The 13,600-nt window shown below is 40.6% G+C and overlaps 1 protein-coding gene across 2 annotated transcripts in view; it reads left to right on the top strand.

Moving 5' to 3' along the window:
* MAP7D1 (MAP7 domain containing 1) overlaps positions 1-13,600 on the top strand; it is a 146,798-nt gene that overhangs the window by 90,165 nt on the left and 43,033 nt on the right. Inside the window, exons 3-6 of one of the 2 annotated variants that reach the window (XM_068269068.1) lie at positions 2,721-2,789; positions 10,323-10,486; positions 11,324-11,432; positions 13,198-13,308. In XM_068269068.1, coding sequence (XP_068125169.1) covers positions 2,721-2,789; positions 10,323-10,486; positions 11,324-11,432; positions 13,198-13,308 — 453 coding nt within the window. The remainder of the gene's footprint in view (positions 1-2,720; positions 2,790-10,322; positions 10,487-11,323; positions 11,433-13,197; positions 13,309-13,600) is intronic. The other variant, XM_068269069.1, reaches the window with a different exon arrangement.

Genomic DNA, 13,600 nt, shown 5'->3' with positions numbered 1-13,600 from the left:
ACTCATTTGTTTTTCGCTTTAGGAATTGTGTGGAAACACATTACATTTTAGGTCACATTTATGCAGAAACACAGAATTCACAAACCTTCAAGCAGTGCTGTAGATGTGCTGAGGGGATTTTTTTTTATTTCTTCCATGAAAGTAGAGCCTAGTACACAAATCCAAATTTGACTAGCCAATCACTGACCAATTTTACCACCTCCATGTAGTATGAGAGTTTACCTAAACACTATATTCATAGGATTCAATATCTGTTGGCTTTCATGCTACATGGAGGTAGTAAAATTGGCAAATTATTGGGCAATCAAAATTGAAGGTGTGTACAAGGCTTAGGGCTGGTTTACATTGGGGGGATTCTTCAGTGCTTTGCTGATCGCTGGCGATCAGCAAAGCGCTGCTACACTGTATCCCTATTGATTTTGATCAATCGCAAACACACTGCATGCAGCGTTTTGGGGGACGATTGCTCTGTGATTCCTGTTCTATTGAATGGGAATCACAAGAGCAAATTGAGCTGACTCGCGGGATTTTGCCCGCAAATCGCGGAGCCGAAAGTGATCGCGGGCAACACGCTGAGTGTGAACCGGCTGTTAAAGAGACTCCGTAACAAAAATTGCATCCTGTTTTTTATCATCCTACAAGTTCCAAAAGCTATTCTAATGTGTTCTGGCTTACTGCAGCACGTTCTACTATCACCATCTCTGTAATAAATCAACTTATCTCTCTCTTGTCAGACTTGTCAGGCCTGTGTCTGGAAGGCTGCCAAGTTCTTCAGTGTTGTGGTTCTGCTATGAACTCTCCCATCCAGGCCCCTCTCTGCACACTGCCTGTGTGATATTTAGATTAGTGCAGCTTCTCTCTGTTCTATTATCTTTTACAAGCTGGATAAATCCTCCTCTGAGCTGGCTGGGCTTTCACATACTGAGGAATTACATACAGGCACAGCTGTCTGCACTCTGCAGGAAGAAATAGCCTGACACTTCAGTGGAAGATAGCTGCAGGGGGAAAGAAACACACAAATGATCTCTTGAGATTCAAAAGGAAGGCTGTATACAGCCTGCTTGTGTATGGATGTATTTTCTATGTGTGGACATACTGTACATCAATCTACTTCCTGTTTTGGTGGCCATTTTGTTTGTTTATAAACAAACTTTTTAAAACTGTTTTTAACCACTTTTAATGCGGCGAGGAGCAGTGAAATTGTGACAGAGGGTAATAGGAGATGTCCCCTAATGCACTGGTATGTTTACTTTTGTGCGATTTTTTTTAACAATACAGATTCTCTTTAAGGATTTGATTGTATACCGGACTCCAGCTGTAAAGCACTTCCTTTTTCAACAGCTCAAGCTAGGCACAAGAGCAAGTTCTACTGTCTAGCATTTTGTCAAACAAAACTATGTGGAGGTGACACCGATAAATGGATAAATAAATCGATCAGTTTGATCAAGTCTGACAGTTATCTGTTGGTCACAGCATAACCAACCAATTAATGTCTGTTTGATTCCAGACAGTTTATAAATTGAAAGTATGATATTTTGTGGTGATAATATTTTACTTAGCAGGCAGCGAGAGAAGTGACTTTGTGTTTGGTAGTCAAATAGCTTTGTACTTCATCAGGAGTCTCAATTCCAGCAGGGAGCACTGGTTTGATTCTTCATTCAGATCTGACTGATATCAACTGTAAAAAGGTGGTACGTTAGCTGCTGCTACCTGGTTGATCTCCAATGACAGTGTGATTGATCACTTGCCAGACTGGCCTTTTCTTGTTCAGTGTATGGTTCGTCTCATGCTAGGTACACATGATACAATTTTCTGGCATATTTACTGCCAGATCGACTATTTCCAACAGGTCCGATTTGAATTCCGAGCAATTTTCCGATCGCTTTTCCATAGAAGGGAATGGAACATCAATCGGAAATCAGATCGGACCTGTTGGAAATAGTGAGTCTTGTAGTAAATCTGCCAGAAAATTGTATGGTGTATACCTAGCATGCAGGAAAAGCACTTATTCCCCCACAAAAATCCTTGCATTTATGTGTCATGCTGCACTTCACATAGCTAAGCTTGAGGAATTTCATTTGTGACATAAGCCAAAAGGTGCTCCAAGGATAAATCCACACAGGCATTAATACGCACAGCTTTTCTTTGGCATGACTTCCTGAAATGTCAAAGCAAAATTACAACACAAAAATCCACATATCACTGCTCTTTACATCTGCTGGACACATGCTATTCTGTGCATGAGTGGGTTAGCAATTATAGTGTGCTGGTGCCAAGGCTTTGTCCATACTTTTTGCTTCAACTTTTTTAGAAACCTAGGGATTGGTTTATCAAGACAGGTGCAAAGAAAATGCAGTTAAACAGAGCAGTTGCTTAGGCCAACCAATCAGAATTCTTGTTTTGTCCGACTGCAAATACTGGACTGATTGTTAAGAGCAGCTATTCCACTGATGGTCCTTTAAGATAATAAGGCCCAGTTCACACAGGCAATTAAGAGGCAAACGGATCCGTGAAAACGGATGTGATTACCGGTCGATCGGAACAGTTTTTGCTCCTATGCTGTTCAGCTGCTTCCGTTCCGCTTCCCAACATCTCTCCCAGATCCCCATCACCAAAGTGGATTTTGCTGGCTAGAACAGTCTGTTTCCTTATATCCTGACATCTCCAGTACAAAATAAAAATCTGGGTTTACCTAAACTTTCGCTTGTATTCTTTCACAGATACTCAGAAAGCAGAACAGCGGCAGAAACAAGCAAAAGAGAGAAGAGAAGAAAGAGCCAAATACTTGGGTAGGTTTTGTTTTATGTTTTAAATCTGTATATACAGTATCTTTCTGAAAAATATAAAATGCTGAATGTAAACTCTTAGCTATGTTGCAAGTCTGGTGTAGATGTTTTTACTAGAATACACATTTGATTCTAAGTAAACAACAAGTCTAATGAAAATGTTTAAATTTTTTTTTTGTAAAAATCGATCTCTAAACAGTTTATCAATTACCGTAAATAGTGATCGGAACAGGCTGTCAGTCACAGCACCTAAGTGCTGAGGGGAAAGGGGGGGGGGGTTCTTGGCAGGAGCAGTGCACAACGGGCATCAGCAGCACAGCTTTGTACCATATTGAGCTGTAAAAAGATGGTGGTTGATTATGTCCAGTGGTGCAAGGTGATAATGCAAGTAAGTAAAGTAATATCCGGGAGATGGCACTAAGCTGACGGTGGCCAGAAACGCATTGATTATCATTCAGTGAGGCAATACTGAATACTTTTTGCACATTATACATAGTTTCAATAGATTTCAGCATGAAATATATCAAGCTGCAGTGTTAGGCCTCTTGCACACTACATGTGATTCAGATTTTTTTATACGATCCGATTTTTGATTCTGATTAAAAAAAAGTCCTGCATGCTGCTACATATTTTATTTTATTTTTTTTTTATCGGAATCAAAAATCGGATCGTATAAAAAATCGTAATCACTTGTAGTGTGCAAGAGGCCTGACACTGATGCAGTGCAACATTATGCACCACCAGTCTACCGCTGCTCCTCTGCTGCCCCTGATCGATCAAGATTATCCATCTGGTCCAATCAATAATTTAGATACATTTTTTCATCAGAAATGTATCAAACTTATGACCGGTGGTGTATGTTGTGCTATAGATTACCAGCGGATTCCATCAGAGTGATCGAATCTGCCGGGAAACGACTGGGAACATTGATGCATGTATGGCTGGCTAGAATAGATGGAGAACAAAAGAATGTCTGCATTGTTGTTGGCAACGTAAGAATTCTGCTTTCTGATGCTGCTTTGGTTGCCATGGCAGAACAGGCGCTTCTTTTCACACCTGTTTTTTATAAAACTGCGGAGTTGTCCAAGATCTGGTGAAGTTGGGAGTTATGTGTTGTCTTTGAGATCTCCTGAAATTGTTCTTCCTGATGAAACTCACAAGTCACATGAATATTTCATTGGCCAGGAGACTGCACGGTATAAATATTTCATTTGTTTTAGAGACCTCAGGAAATCCAGGCCACATATTAACTCTATGAAAATTCTCCAGTTAAACAGTCTCCTTATCTTGTCACACAGTGCTTTTTGCATTGTTTTATATTTGCTAACATTTTATACATCCAATCTACTGGGCATGACACAATAGTTCATAGTTACAAGCTGAATGGACATTAACATGAGTATTCTAGTAAAGTGCTAGGATGATGGAAAGTGTTCTCTGCACTAATGCAGAACTATTGTCTGCTAAAGGAAGCAGTCCAGGTTATAGCAAAATCTCAGCAGTGAGTGTATCGCATAAATAAGACTAAACAAGTGTATGGCCAAGCAGAAATTCAGTAGCCAGCTATTTAATTGGATCCAACAGTTGTCTGCAGACATATAGCCTTACTACCAGATAGAGGCAGTGACCTATACAGGACCATTTTTTACCAAAGTATAGATAATGCCCCCCCTTCTCACTAATCTAGAACAGTAGAATCCCTTTATGGTAAACTCCAAGGTACCAGGAAAAGTAGTTTACTATATCAGAATTGCTCATACATTGGGGCTAGCTAAGATTTACTCACACTGCATCACAATACAAAGAACATGTAAAGCCTAGACTGCAGTAAGGCAACATATATACACCTTAAAGGCAGAAACTGAAGATGGCCACACATTACGCAATCTGCCTCAAGATAGACTATTAGATGGATCCCTCTCTGATTGAATCTGATCAGAGAGGGATCTGTTGCCTACTCACACACTGCACACCGATTTCCAATAGATTTAAGCAGGAATTCTATTGGTAATCTTCCTGGCGTTGCTGTGCACCCGATACAGCCCTTGCGACCAAGATTTTCCAGCAGGCTCAATAGATCCTTTCGACTTTTTTAGTCCAGAAATCAAGCGAGATATTGATTGGGTGTCCATGTTGCGGCTTTGATTCTCGTCCGTTGCAATAAAATTATTGGATTGAAAAGTTGATCAGCTCGCAAAATCGAGTAATGTATGGGCAGCCTAAGGCCTCCACAGGGCAAAAACATACATATTAAGAAGGCTTCATACACAAGCTGGATGTGTGTGTGTGTGTGTGTGTGTGCCCGCCCTGATGCTTCGGCGCAAGATCTGGCGCGACTGCACAGCACTCGGCCCTGTACTGTTGCGCGAAGGCTAGACTAAGGATTCCTGTAGGTGACAGTCTTTGTACATGTTTGAGACTTTGAGTTGACCATACATCTTTCCTCGTCCATGTAGTATGAGATCAATATGGTAATATTCTCAATCCTATGTGGGCAGGGGCGTTGCTAGGCTCCTAAGAGATCTGGGGCACTTTTGGGCACTCCATGGGGAAAATGGTTGTGGCCATGCACCAGAATGTGGGTGTGGTCATGAGAGGAGCCAAATTTACATGGACTTAAAGAGAAACCGTAACCAAGACTTGAACTTCATCCAGATCAGTAACTGATACCCCCTTTCCCATGAGAAATCTTTTCATATCATCAGGGGGATCAGTATGGCTGATATTGTGGTGAAACCCCTCCCACTGTGTGATGTCAGGACCATGGTTCTGACATCACAGTGTGGGAGCCTTGTTGCATTGTGGGAAATAACAGCTGTTTCCAACTGCCAAAAAAGCAAGCAGCATCTCCTTCCACTGACATCACCTTCCAGCAGTAAAAATGTCACCACGTGATAAATGTCAGAATGTAAATCAGGGAGAGGAAAGATTTTACAATGGGAAAACACTCACTGCTTTATTATAAAAAATCTATGTATAAATTATTTACTTTTTATTGCATTATTTTCACTGGAGTTCCTTTTTAACAGTGGTCTAAGGCCTGCCTAGCAAAATATTGGATAAAGCCCCCAAAATGCGGCATATCACATAAATAGGCCGTGTCACCTGGCTTTCTGCTGTGTGGTTTCATGCTGCCAGGTTGTCAAAAATTTGCCGTTTTGGAGGGGGGGGAATTGTCTGTAAAATCGTGACGTGGGTACATAGCTTTAACCCTTCCCTGCACTAGTCAGAACCATAAATTTTAAAAAAAGTTTTGAATACAATCTAAGTAGTGAGTAACAGACTTCTGGTTCAGGCTTATGTTTTTTTGTGGAATAGACCAATATTTACAATGTACAAAGTTTTGTGCATTGAACATTGAATATTAATCAATTTGCCTTTCATTTTTCACTACCTACCCTGCTAGGTTTGTAAAACTGCCTGTGCCAATATCAGATTCTGCACAGTTAGCCTGTACAGCAATCTTTGAGTAGTCCAAACTCCATTCCCTTCTCAATCATCTCCCAGAAAGTTGTCAGGGTGGACCTAGGAGGAGGACTAGCCATTACGGTATTTTACTGTGAACTCAAAGTAGATCACCTGAACCTGTGCTGCTGAAAGATTAACTTTTTTTTTTCTGGCAAACACTGCAGAGTCTCGTCATCATGTGCTCTATAGTTCCCACTAGCTCTGTGTAGAATAAAGCATTTACCATTTTCACATTCTACCTTGTGTGTTCATAAAAAAGACAAATAGAAGAGCAGTAGGAATTAGTTTCTTATTGCAGGCAGAGTTGCACATATGGGTTTTATAAAGACAGCTTGGAGATTTTAAGAAGGGTCAACTGCTTTATTGCACATTGAACAGGGAGGGTCTGCTGTGTATGAATGCTGACCACAAAGAGTTAATCTCACCCAGCAAAGGGAGGAGGTGGACTGAAACCGATTATCTGCTCTGTACCGTTATCATCTGTTAGGCCTGAAACACACCAGAGGAGTTTTTCTGAGCGTTTTGAGTTTTTAAATCTGCTGCTAATGTTATCCTGTGTGTCTGTGCACACTGGAGCAATGAGGTTTTGTAAAAAACCCCATAGCATTACATTGGGAAGAGGTTTTGAAACCTCTAAAAGCTCTTCCCAATGTAATGCTATGGGGTTTTTTACAAAACCTCATTGCTCCAGTGTGCACAGACACATAGGATAACATTAGCAGCAGATTTAAAAACTCAAAACGCTCAGAAAAACTCCTCTGGTGTGTTTCAGGCCTTACTGACCTTAGGGAGAAGGATGCCGCAACAGAGAGGTAAGTTGAATAAGCCATGTTTGGAGGAACAAAAGAGAAAAAAAACCCCAAAACATTACAGTGTATATATTTGATTGATCCTGGAAGCAATTAGTTTTAGAGGTATACTTTAAGGGTACCTGCAGATATGAGGTGATCATTTCCTGGTCAGATCATTCACAGTTAGATCAGGACATGTCTGTATTGCAGACTCCGAAGTCCTTGCCATTTCTCCAGCTCCTTTTGATTTTGTTGATTAGCAGGATGTGTGATAACAGATGCTGTGTGCATGTTGCAGTATGCAAGGTCAGGAAGGTGTTGCAGTGCATGGACTGATTCTCAGACTTGCTTCATCCCTGCTCACCTACCACCTGAACAAAGTGAATAAACTATTTTGGGCCAAATACACATGCTAGATACTTTGTATTGTGACCTATATTTTCTCTCTGGGAGGGTCATCTATCTAGCCTTTTCATTTTTCTACTGTACATCCCCATTCCACTACACAGCGTAGGTAGCTGTACTTTTGTACATCAACACATTGGCTATCATTCATAAAGCATTTCCGCATGCGGAAATGCTTAAAACAGCTGAATTTACCGCACAGGTAGCAAAATCTGCATTCATAAAGGCTCCTTCCGCATAAAAAACTGACATTACGGAGCACAGTGATAAATCACCGCCTTGTGCGGTGATTATTGTAAAAAATGTAGCAAAATGTTAGTTCATAAAGATCACCGCAAGCAGTGTGAGGTCGGGTAGTACCGCTCCCTCTGATGATGGCGATAACAATGTTAAGTGAATGGAGACACAGACCTCCCAGGCAGCTGCAGTAGAGCGGAACACTGAGAAATGTATCAACTCCGCAGCTTCTTGTGCTTCCGCAAGCCTACCGCCAGGCGCCAGCCTAATTCGGGGAACCTCCGCACTGCTACCGCAACTGGATACATTTTTATGAATGCACAGCCAGAAGTCTAAAACACCGACAGCGGTGTTTTCCCGCACAGATTCTCTTTACCGACAACAGGTTTATGAATGATAGCCATTGTACCAGTGTTGCTCTCCATTGTAGTACTGCTCCCATGCAGTGGCAATGGATGGGACAGCACTGCCCTGTGGGTCAAAATGCACACAGTGTATTATCGCAAAGTTGCTGTGCAACAGATTAGTGGGAACATCAGACAGTACAGCCTATGCAGCAGTGGCTGAATCCCAGTTCTCTCTGTTCAGTAAGCCAGCACCTATTCAGTGAAGAGACTTTGGGCAAGACTCCCTAACACTGCTGCTGTCTATAGAGTGCGTCCTAGTGGCTGCAGCTCTGAGTCCGCCAGGAGAAAAGCCTGATATAAATGTTGTGTCTTGTCTTGTCTATGCACTTCTGATGTCCTTGTGTACTGCATACTATACGCATTGCTGCAACAAGACCTCAGTCATACCAATCTTGCGGGTTGGAGAGAGCGGTTGAATCTACAGGCTTCTTCTCCAATTTGTTCATTCAGGACCTGTTGTAAAAGAATCTGCATCAGACAGCACCAGATCATAAATGGCTAGAGACCTTTTTGTGCTACAATCGCAGAATTTAATGAGAACAATTTCCAGTAATAATAAGCTATTGGATAAAAGTCTGGCTACACTGAAAACTGTGCTGTCCCATTTCACTTAAAAGAAATGAGGACTGTGTTCTATTGCCCATCTCCATGGCTGCCGTCCAGACCTTGTGAGGCTGCTAAGTTACAGATATCGATTGGATTTTTAATAATGTTTTATCCCAGCTGTAAACATTGATCTAAACCTACAGCAGATTTGCAGGCGGTGCTTCTGCCTAAAGTCACCCTGGCAAAGGATAAATACACAGTAGATGGCCTTTTATCTTTGTCCCTGTATAGCAATGTAAAACGGCAGTGCAGAATGACTGAAGTGTTTTGGCTTTTTTTGTGTAAGAACACTGTCCTTGAGTTTACCCTTCAGAGCATATCTGCAGAACTGGAGAGAGGCAGCAACAAGTCACATTAGAGGGTGCTTTTCAGTCAGTTCCTCTGCATCAAAACGTGCAGCATACATGGCTGCAAATCCATATCCTTTTTGTACAGGTAACCGTGTTTGTTTCATAATTACAGACAATGCTGATAATCACATTTAGCTATAGCTATAACCGATATAGTCAGAAATGATGAACGGTAAGCTGCAGTTGACTTGTATGAAACTGAAATACACATTCATGCAAACTGTTTTACATGGCGAAGCATTTCAGCAGAGGACTTGAGACTTGTATTGTTTAATCCAACTTTGACTCGACCGCCATGCAGTTGTGGGTAGCACAACTGTTTACCATTTCGAATTCCCTGTATCAGTAATAGGTCAGCTGGCTCACAGTTCAAAACTGATCCTGAAACTCTCCTGCCCTTCCTAAGCTTCAACTGAATGCCAGGAACACAATTTGGGCAGCTTCAGCAGATATGGAAAGAATGAGTGTGGAATGAATATGTAGAAGGGGCAGAAGAACAAGATCAGTTTTATCATCTGTAAGTAAGCTGAATTCCATTTACAGTTGAGTGTGTTAAGGGGCACATACATTGGTCGATTTCAGCCATTGATCGATTCTATAGAATTCAGCCATTGATCTGCGCCCGATTTTGATGGATTTGATCTATCTGACAGGATGGAAGATCTAGGTCGATCTGCTGCTGGTAGCAGATCCATGGCCTATAGAATTGCATTGGATCTAATGGTCCAATAATGCATTTAGATAGATTAGAAATCTGTTCCTAGTGTGTGGCACACATCAGACAGATTCCTGTCAGATTCGACTTGACAGGCATTTGACAGAAATCTATCTGATGGTCAAATCTGCTGCAAATCTATAAGTGTATGGCCACCTTTTGTGTGAGTGGAATGATATCATCAGATAATCAGTATGCAATCTACTTTATCATTTTTTAGGTGCTGTTGCTTTTTACTCTGTAAAGTCAAATTCTTTAAGGCGACGTTTTGTTAAAACAAAATTTGCGCCTCATGTAGAAAAATATCAGTATTAGCTAGTAGTCATATAATACCGTAATTTCTAAAAAGGTTTGGTTGGAGCAACCTAAAATACACTCTGCTTCAGTTTAAAAGCTTCTGCTGTGTGGCAGAGAAGTGGCATTCTCTTATTGAGCACCATGGTAAGTGGTGTGTGCTTTCACATGGACCTTCAGTGGTGAGATACCCCATCTGACACTGATTTAGAATTAAAGGTTGTCATTGCACAATCTCAGACTGTTTTATGTTAACTCTACAGCTGCTAAGAAGAGTGTGTGGCTTGAGAAGGAGGAGAAGGCCAAGCATCTCAGAGAGAAGCAGTTACAGGACAGAAGGAAGAGACTGGAGGAACAGAGGCTGAAAGCAGAGAGGAAAAGAGTCCTGCTGGAGGAGCGACAAAGGTTGAAGCATGAGAAGAACAAGGTAGAGATTTACAGACATTCTTTTGCAGCCGGTTTCAAGTAGGGGGCAAAAAAATCATCTTTAATGGGTAGGATTCTACAGTATATGTGTAACTACAGTATATGGCACTATGGTGAAAACGATGCTGTTCCATTATCCTCACCATCAGTTATTTAATATGGACATCATAGATTTCACCATAGAGCTGTTAAAAGAAATACCTCCTAATGTCAATTCTACTTGCCTACACAGCTGACCTGCGTCAATACATCAGCTCTTCCTGATAAGAAAGTTTTGGGCTGGGCTGTATGCCTGCTTTCTGCTAGCAGACTTCTGTCTTTACAGCAGCTGATTTATAACGCGGCTCACTCACTCCAGAGCCGTAGTTCTTTTCACATGTACCTATAAAGTAAATAAATAAATGGGCTGCTAATTAGTTACTTATTTCATGTAAAAAGCAATAGCATGGCTCTGGAGTTTGTGAGCCGCATTATAGGTCAGCTGTTGCAAAGATAGAAGTCTGTTAGCAGAGAGCAGGAAAACAGCCCAGCCTGCGTTTTCTTATCAGGAGGAGTTGATGTACTGATACAGCTCTGCTTGTGTAGGAGAGTAGAATTGGTATTGGGAGCTATTTTTTAACACACTCTCTATAGTGAAATGTATACTATCCATATTAAATAACTGATGGTTGGGATAATGGAACAGCATAATTTTCGGCATAGTACCCCTTTAACTTTTCAAAGGTATGACATTAAAAGCAATTTCACCTGAAAACTGTTTGGATCCCTGTATGTCGCTATCTGTCTGTCTGTTATTTGTTTGTTTCATCTTGATAAATAAAAATCTATCAATTCTTAGGAAAAATATGAGGCAGCAGTGAACCGTACCACTAAGAAGACTTGGGCAGAGATCCGACAGCAGCGATGGTCATGGGCAGGAGCACTGAATCAGAACTCTCCCAAAGGGGGTAAGACTAGCTGGCTCTAGGCCTGGACTTCCTAGTAGCAGGGATGTAGCATAGTCATCACCCCACTAGAGGAATCCTTAGTTCTTTCTTCCATTCATGGACACTGCAGTTCTATGGCTGATACAGTTTAGTTCATTGCTGATTAATTTGCTTATTCATTAGTGCAACAAGTATGGCTTAAATAATATAATTAAGCTGACTAAATTAATTTACCATTCTTAAACAACATTGTGTCAATGTTTCTTTACCAATTTGATAGTTACACATATTTGTGGATATAAAAAAGAGAAACGAGGCTTGTCCAAAAATTACAACACCAGTCCGAGTATAACAAATACAGCAATACAAGGACATGCTCATAGCGCCATAGACCTCCTCCAGACTAATTTCATTCTGCAGTTCCTGTGTCTGTATGGCAGGCTTTAATTCTTCATGGTACATAAAGATAAAAGTATACACACTACCCTTACAAGAAGCAGTCTGATAATTCAATCTGATAAGAAGTTTGAGTTAATTATAAAATTAAACTTCACATAATTGACAGCAAGCATTCTTTGAAATCAATCATTTCTTTCCAGGAAAATTGATTTGGAGCTATCAGGAAAATTGCAGTTCTTCAAAAGAGAAATTGTTTTAATTGTTGTTACCTATGCAGTGTATTTAACTTTAGGTTCTTTGCACTCAATAATCATTATACTTAGCCTTTTAATATTTGCATCAAGTGTGGCCAGCATTTAGTTTTAAGTTATTAATTGCAATGGCCAGTATTTATAGACTCCAGTAACTGATTTTCTGCTCTCCTACTAGGTTATATTTGTATTATCCCTAAACCCCAAATGTATTGTACTGTGTATATAGTAGGCTAAAAGGTTTTATAAGAAGAGGAAATGCAGTGTGAAGTTGTGTGTGAGAGAGGGACTTCAAATATGACACAAAATAGAATATTATTTTAAAATATGTTAAAAATGAAAACCCTAATATTACCTGTCTAGTAGTCAGAAGATACTGTAAGCAAAGCCTTGACTTAAAAACAACATAGCAATGTCTTCACAGATCAGCCATGGAGAGCAAGTATTTTAGAATTTCTAGGTGTTTTGAACAACCTGTTAGTTCCTTCTTGGGAGGTCCTTATGGGGACACTCAACTTGATGGGCATTTAATGCTTAAAGGGGAACCCTGGACAAAACATAAAAAGATTGTTGTACATACATGGCATGTATGTAAAGTTAAATCATTGTTATGGGTTTATAAAGGACTGCTGCATTTTCCACAGTACTCAACACATACCATCATAGAATTGAAGATGTACTATACCTTCGCTCGTATTTTTCTGCAGAGGTTGTGGAAAAATCAAAACGACTGCACATCCTGTGCTGTGATGACAACAGGGAGTTATAATTGTGATTCTACTCCTTTTCTTGTCATGCGATTACCAGCAGAACTATGAACATGCATGAGCCATCAGGCTGTAGCGTTGCTTAGTTTAGGGTTCCTCTTTGATCTATAAATACTTTTTAAGCAAGTTAAACCCATGTTTCTTTCACAGTGTTTTGTTATCAAACAGGGAGCTTATTGGTTGCTCTAGACCAGACCTAGTCCTCTGACACATTTAATATTGTATTGCCGTGATGGTTGTGTAGATGACAATGCTCAGCATGAAGCTGTGTGCGCACGTGTGTATGTATAACACTAACATAAATAACGATGAAAGTAGTTGTTACAGCTTTGTAAATGCTGGTTGGTATCTAATGTGTCTCTAATTCAGGACCAAACAGATGCTCGGTGTCTGCAGTGAACCTCCCCAGACATGTTGACTCTATAATCAACAAGCGATTATCTAAATCCTCTGCCACATTGTGGAACTCTCCAAACAGAAGTAAGAGCTTTTACTTTGTTGTTGTGGTGGAATTTCCTCTCCAGTCCTTGTGTATCAGTGCCAGCCCAGTTTCATGTTGGCCGCTAGAAGTCTCTCATCCAAGTCTGATCCAACCAACCCTTATTTGGTTGTTTATAGTTGGATAGGTTAGAGATTGTACATCTGTAGGATTGTGGGATGCCTTAAAAATGCCCTGGCTTTCCAGTCTAAGGTGAAGAATTAGATCGAGATCAGGCTTGTTTCTTGACCTCTCTTATCTGAGTAAATGTGCAAGCCTGTATACACTGTATAC

This window comes from Hyperolius riggenbachi, chromosome 2 (genome assembly GCF_040937935.1).
Source record: "Hyperolius riggenbachi isolate aHypRig1 chromosome 2, aHypRig1.pri, whole genome shotgun sequence".
NCBI lineage: Eukaryota > Metazoa > Chordata > Amphibia > Anura > Hyperoliidae > Hyperolius > Hyperolius riggenbachi.
This window is presented reverse-complemented; position numbering and strand designations above follow the sequence as displayed.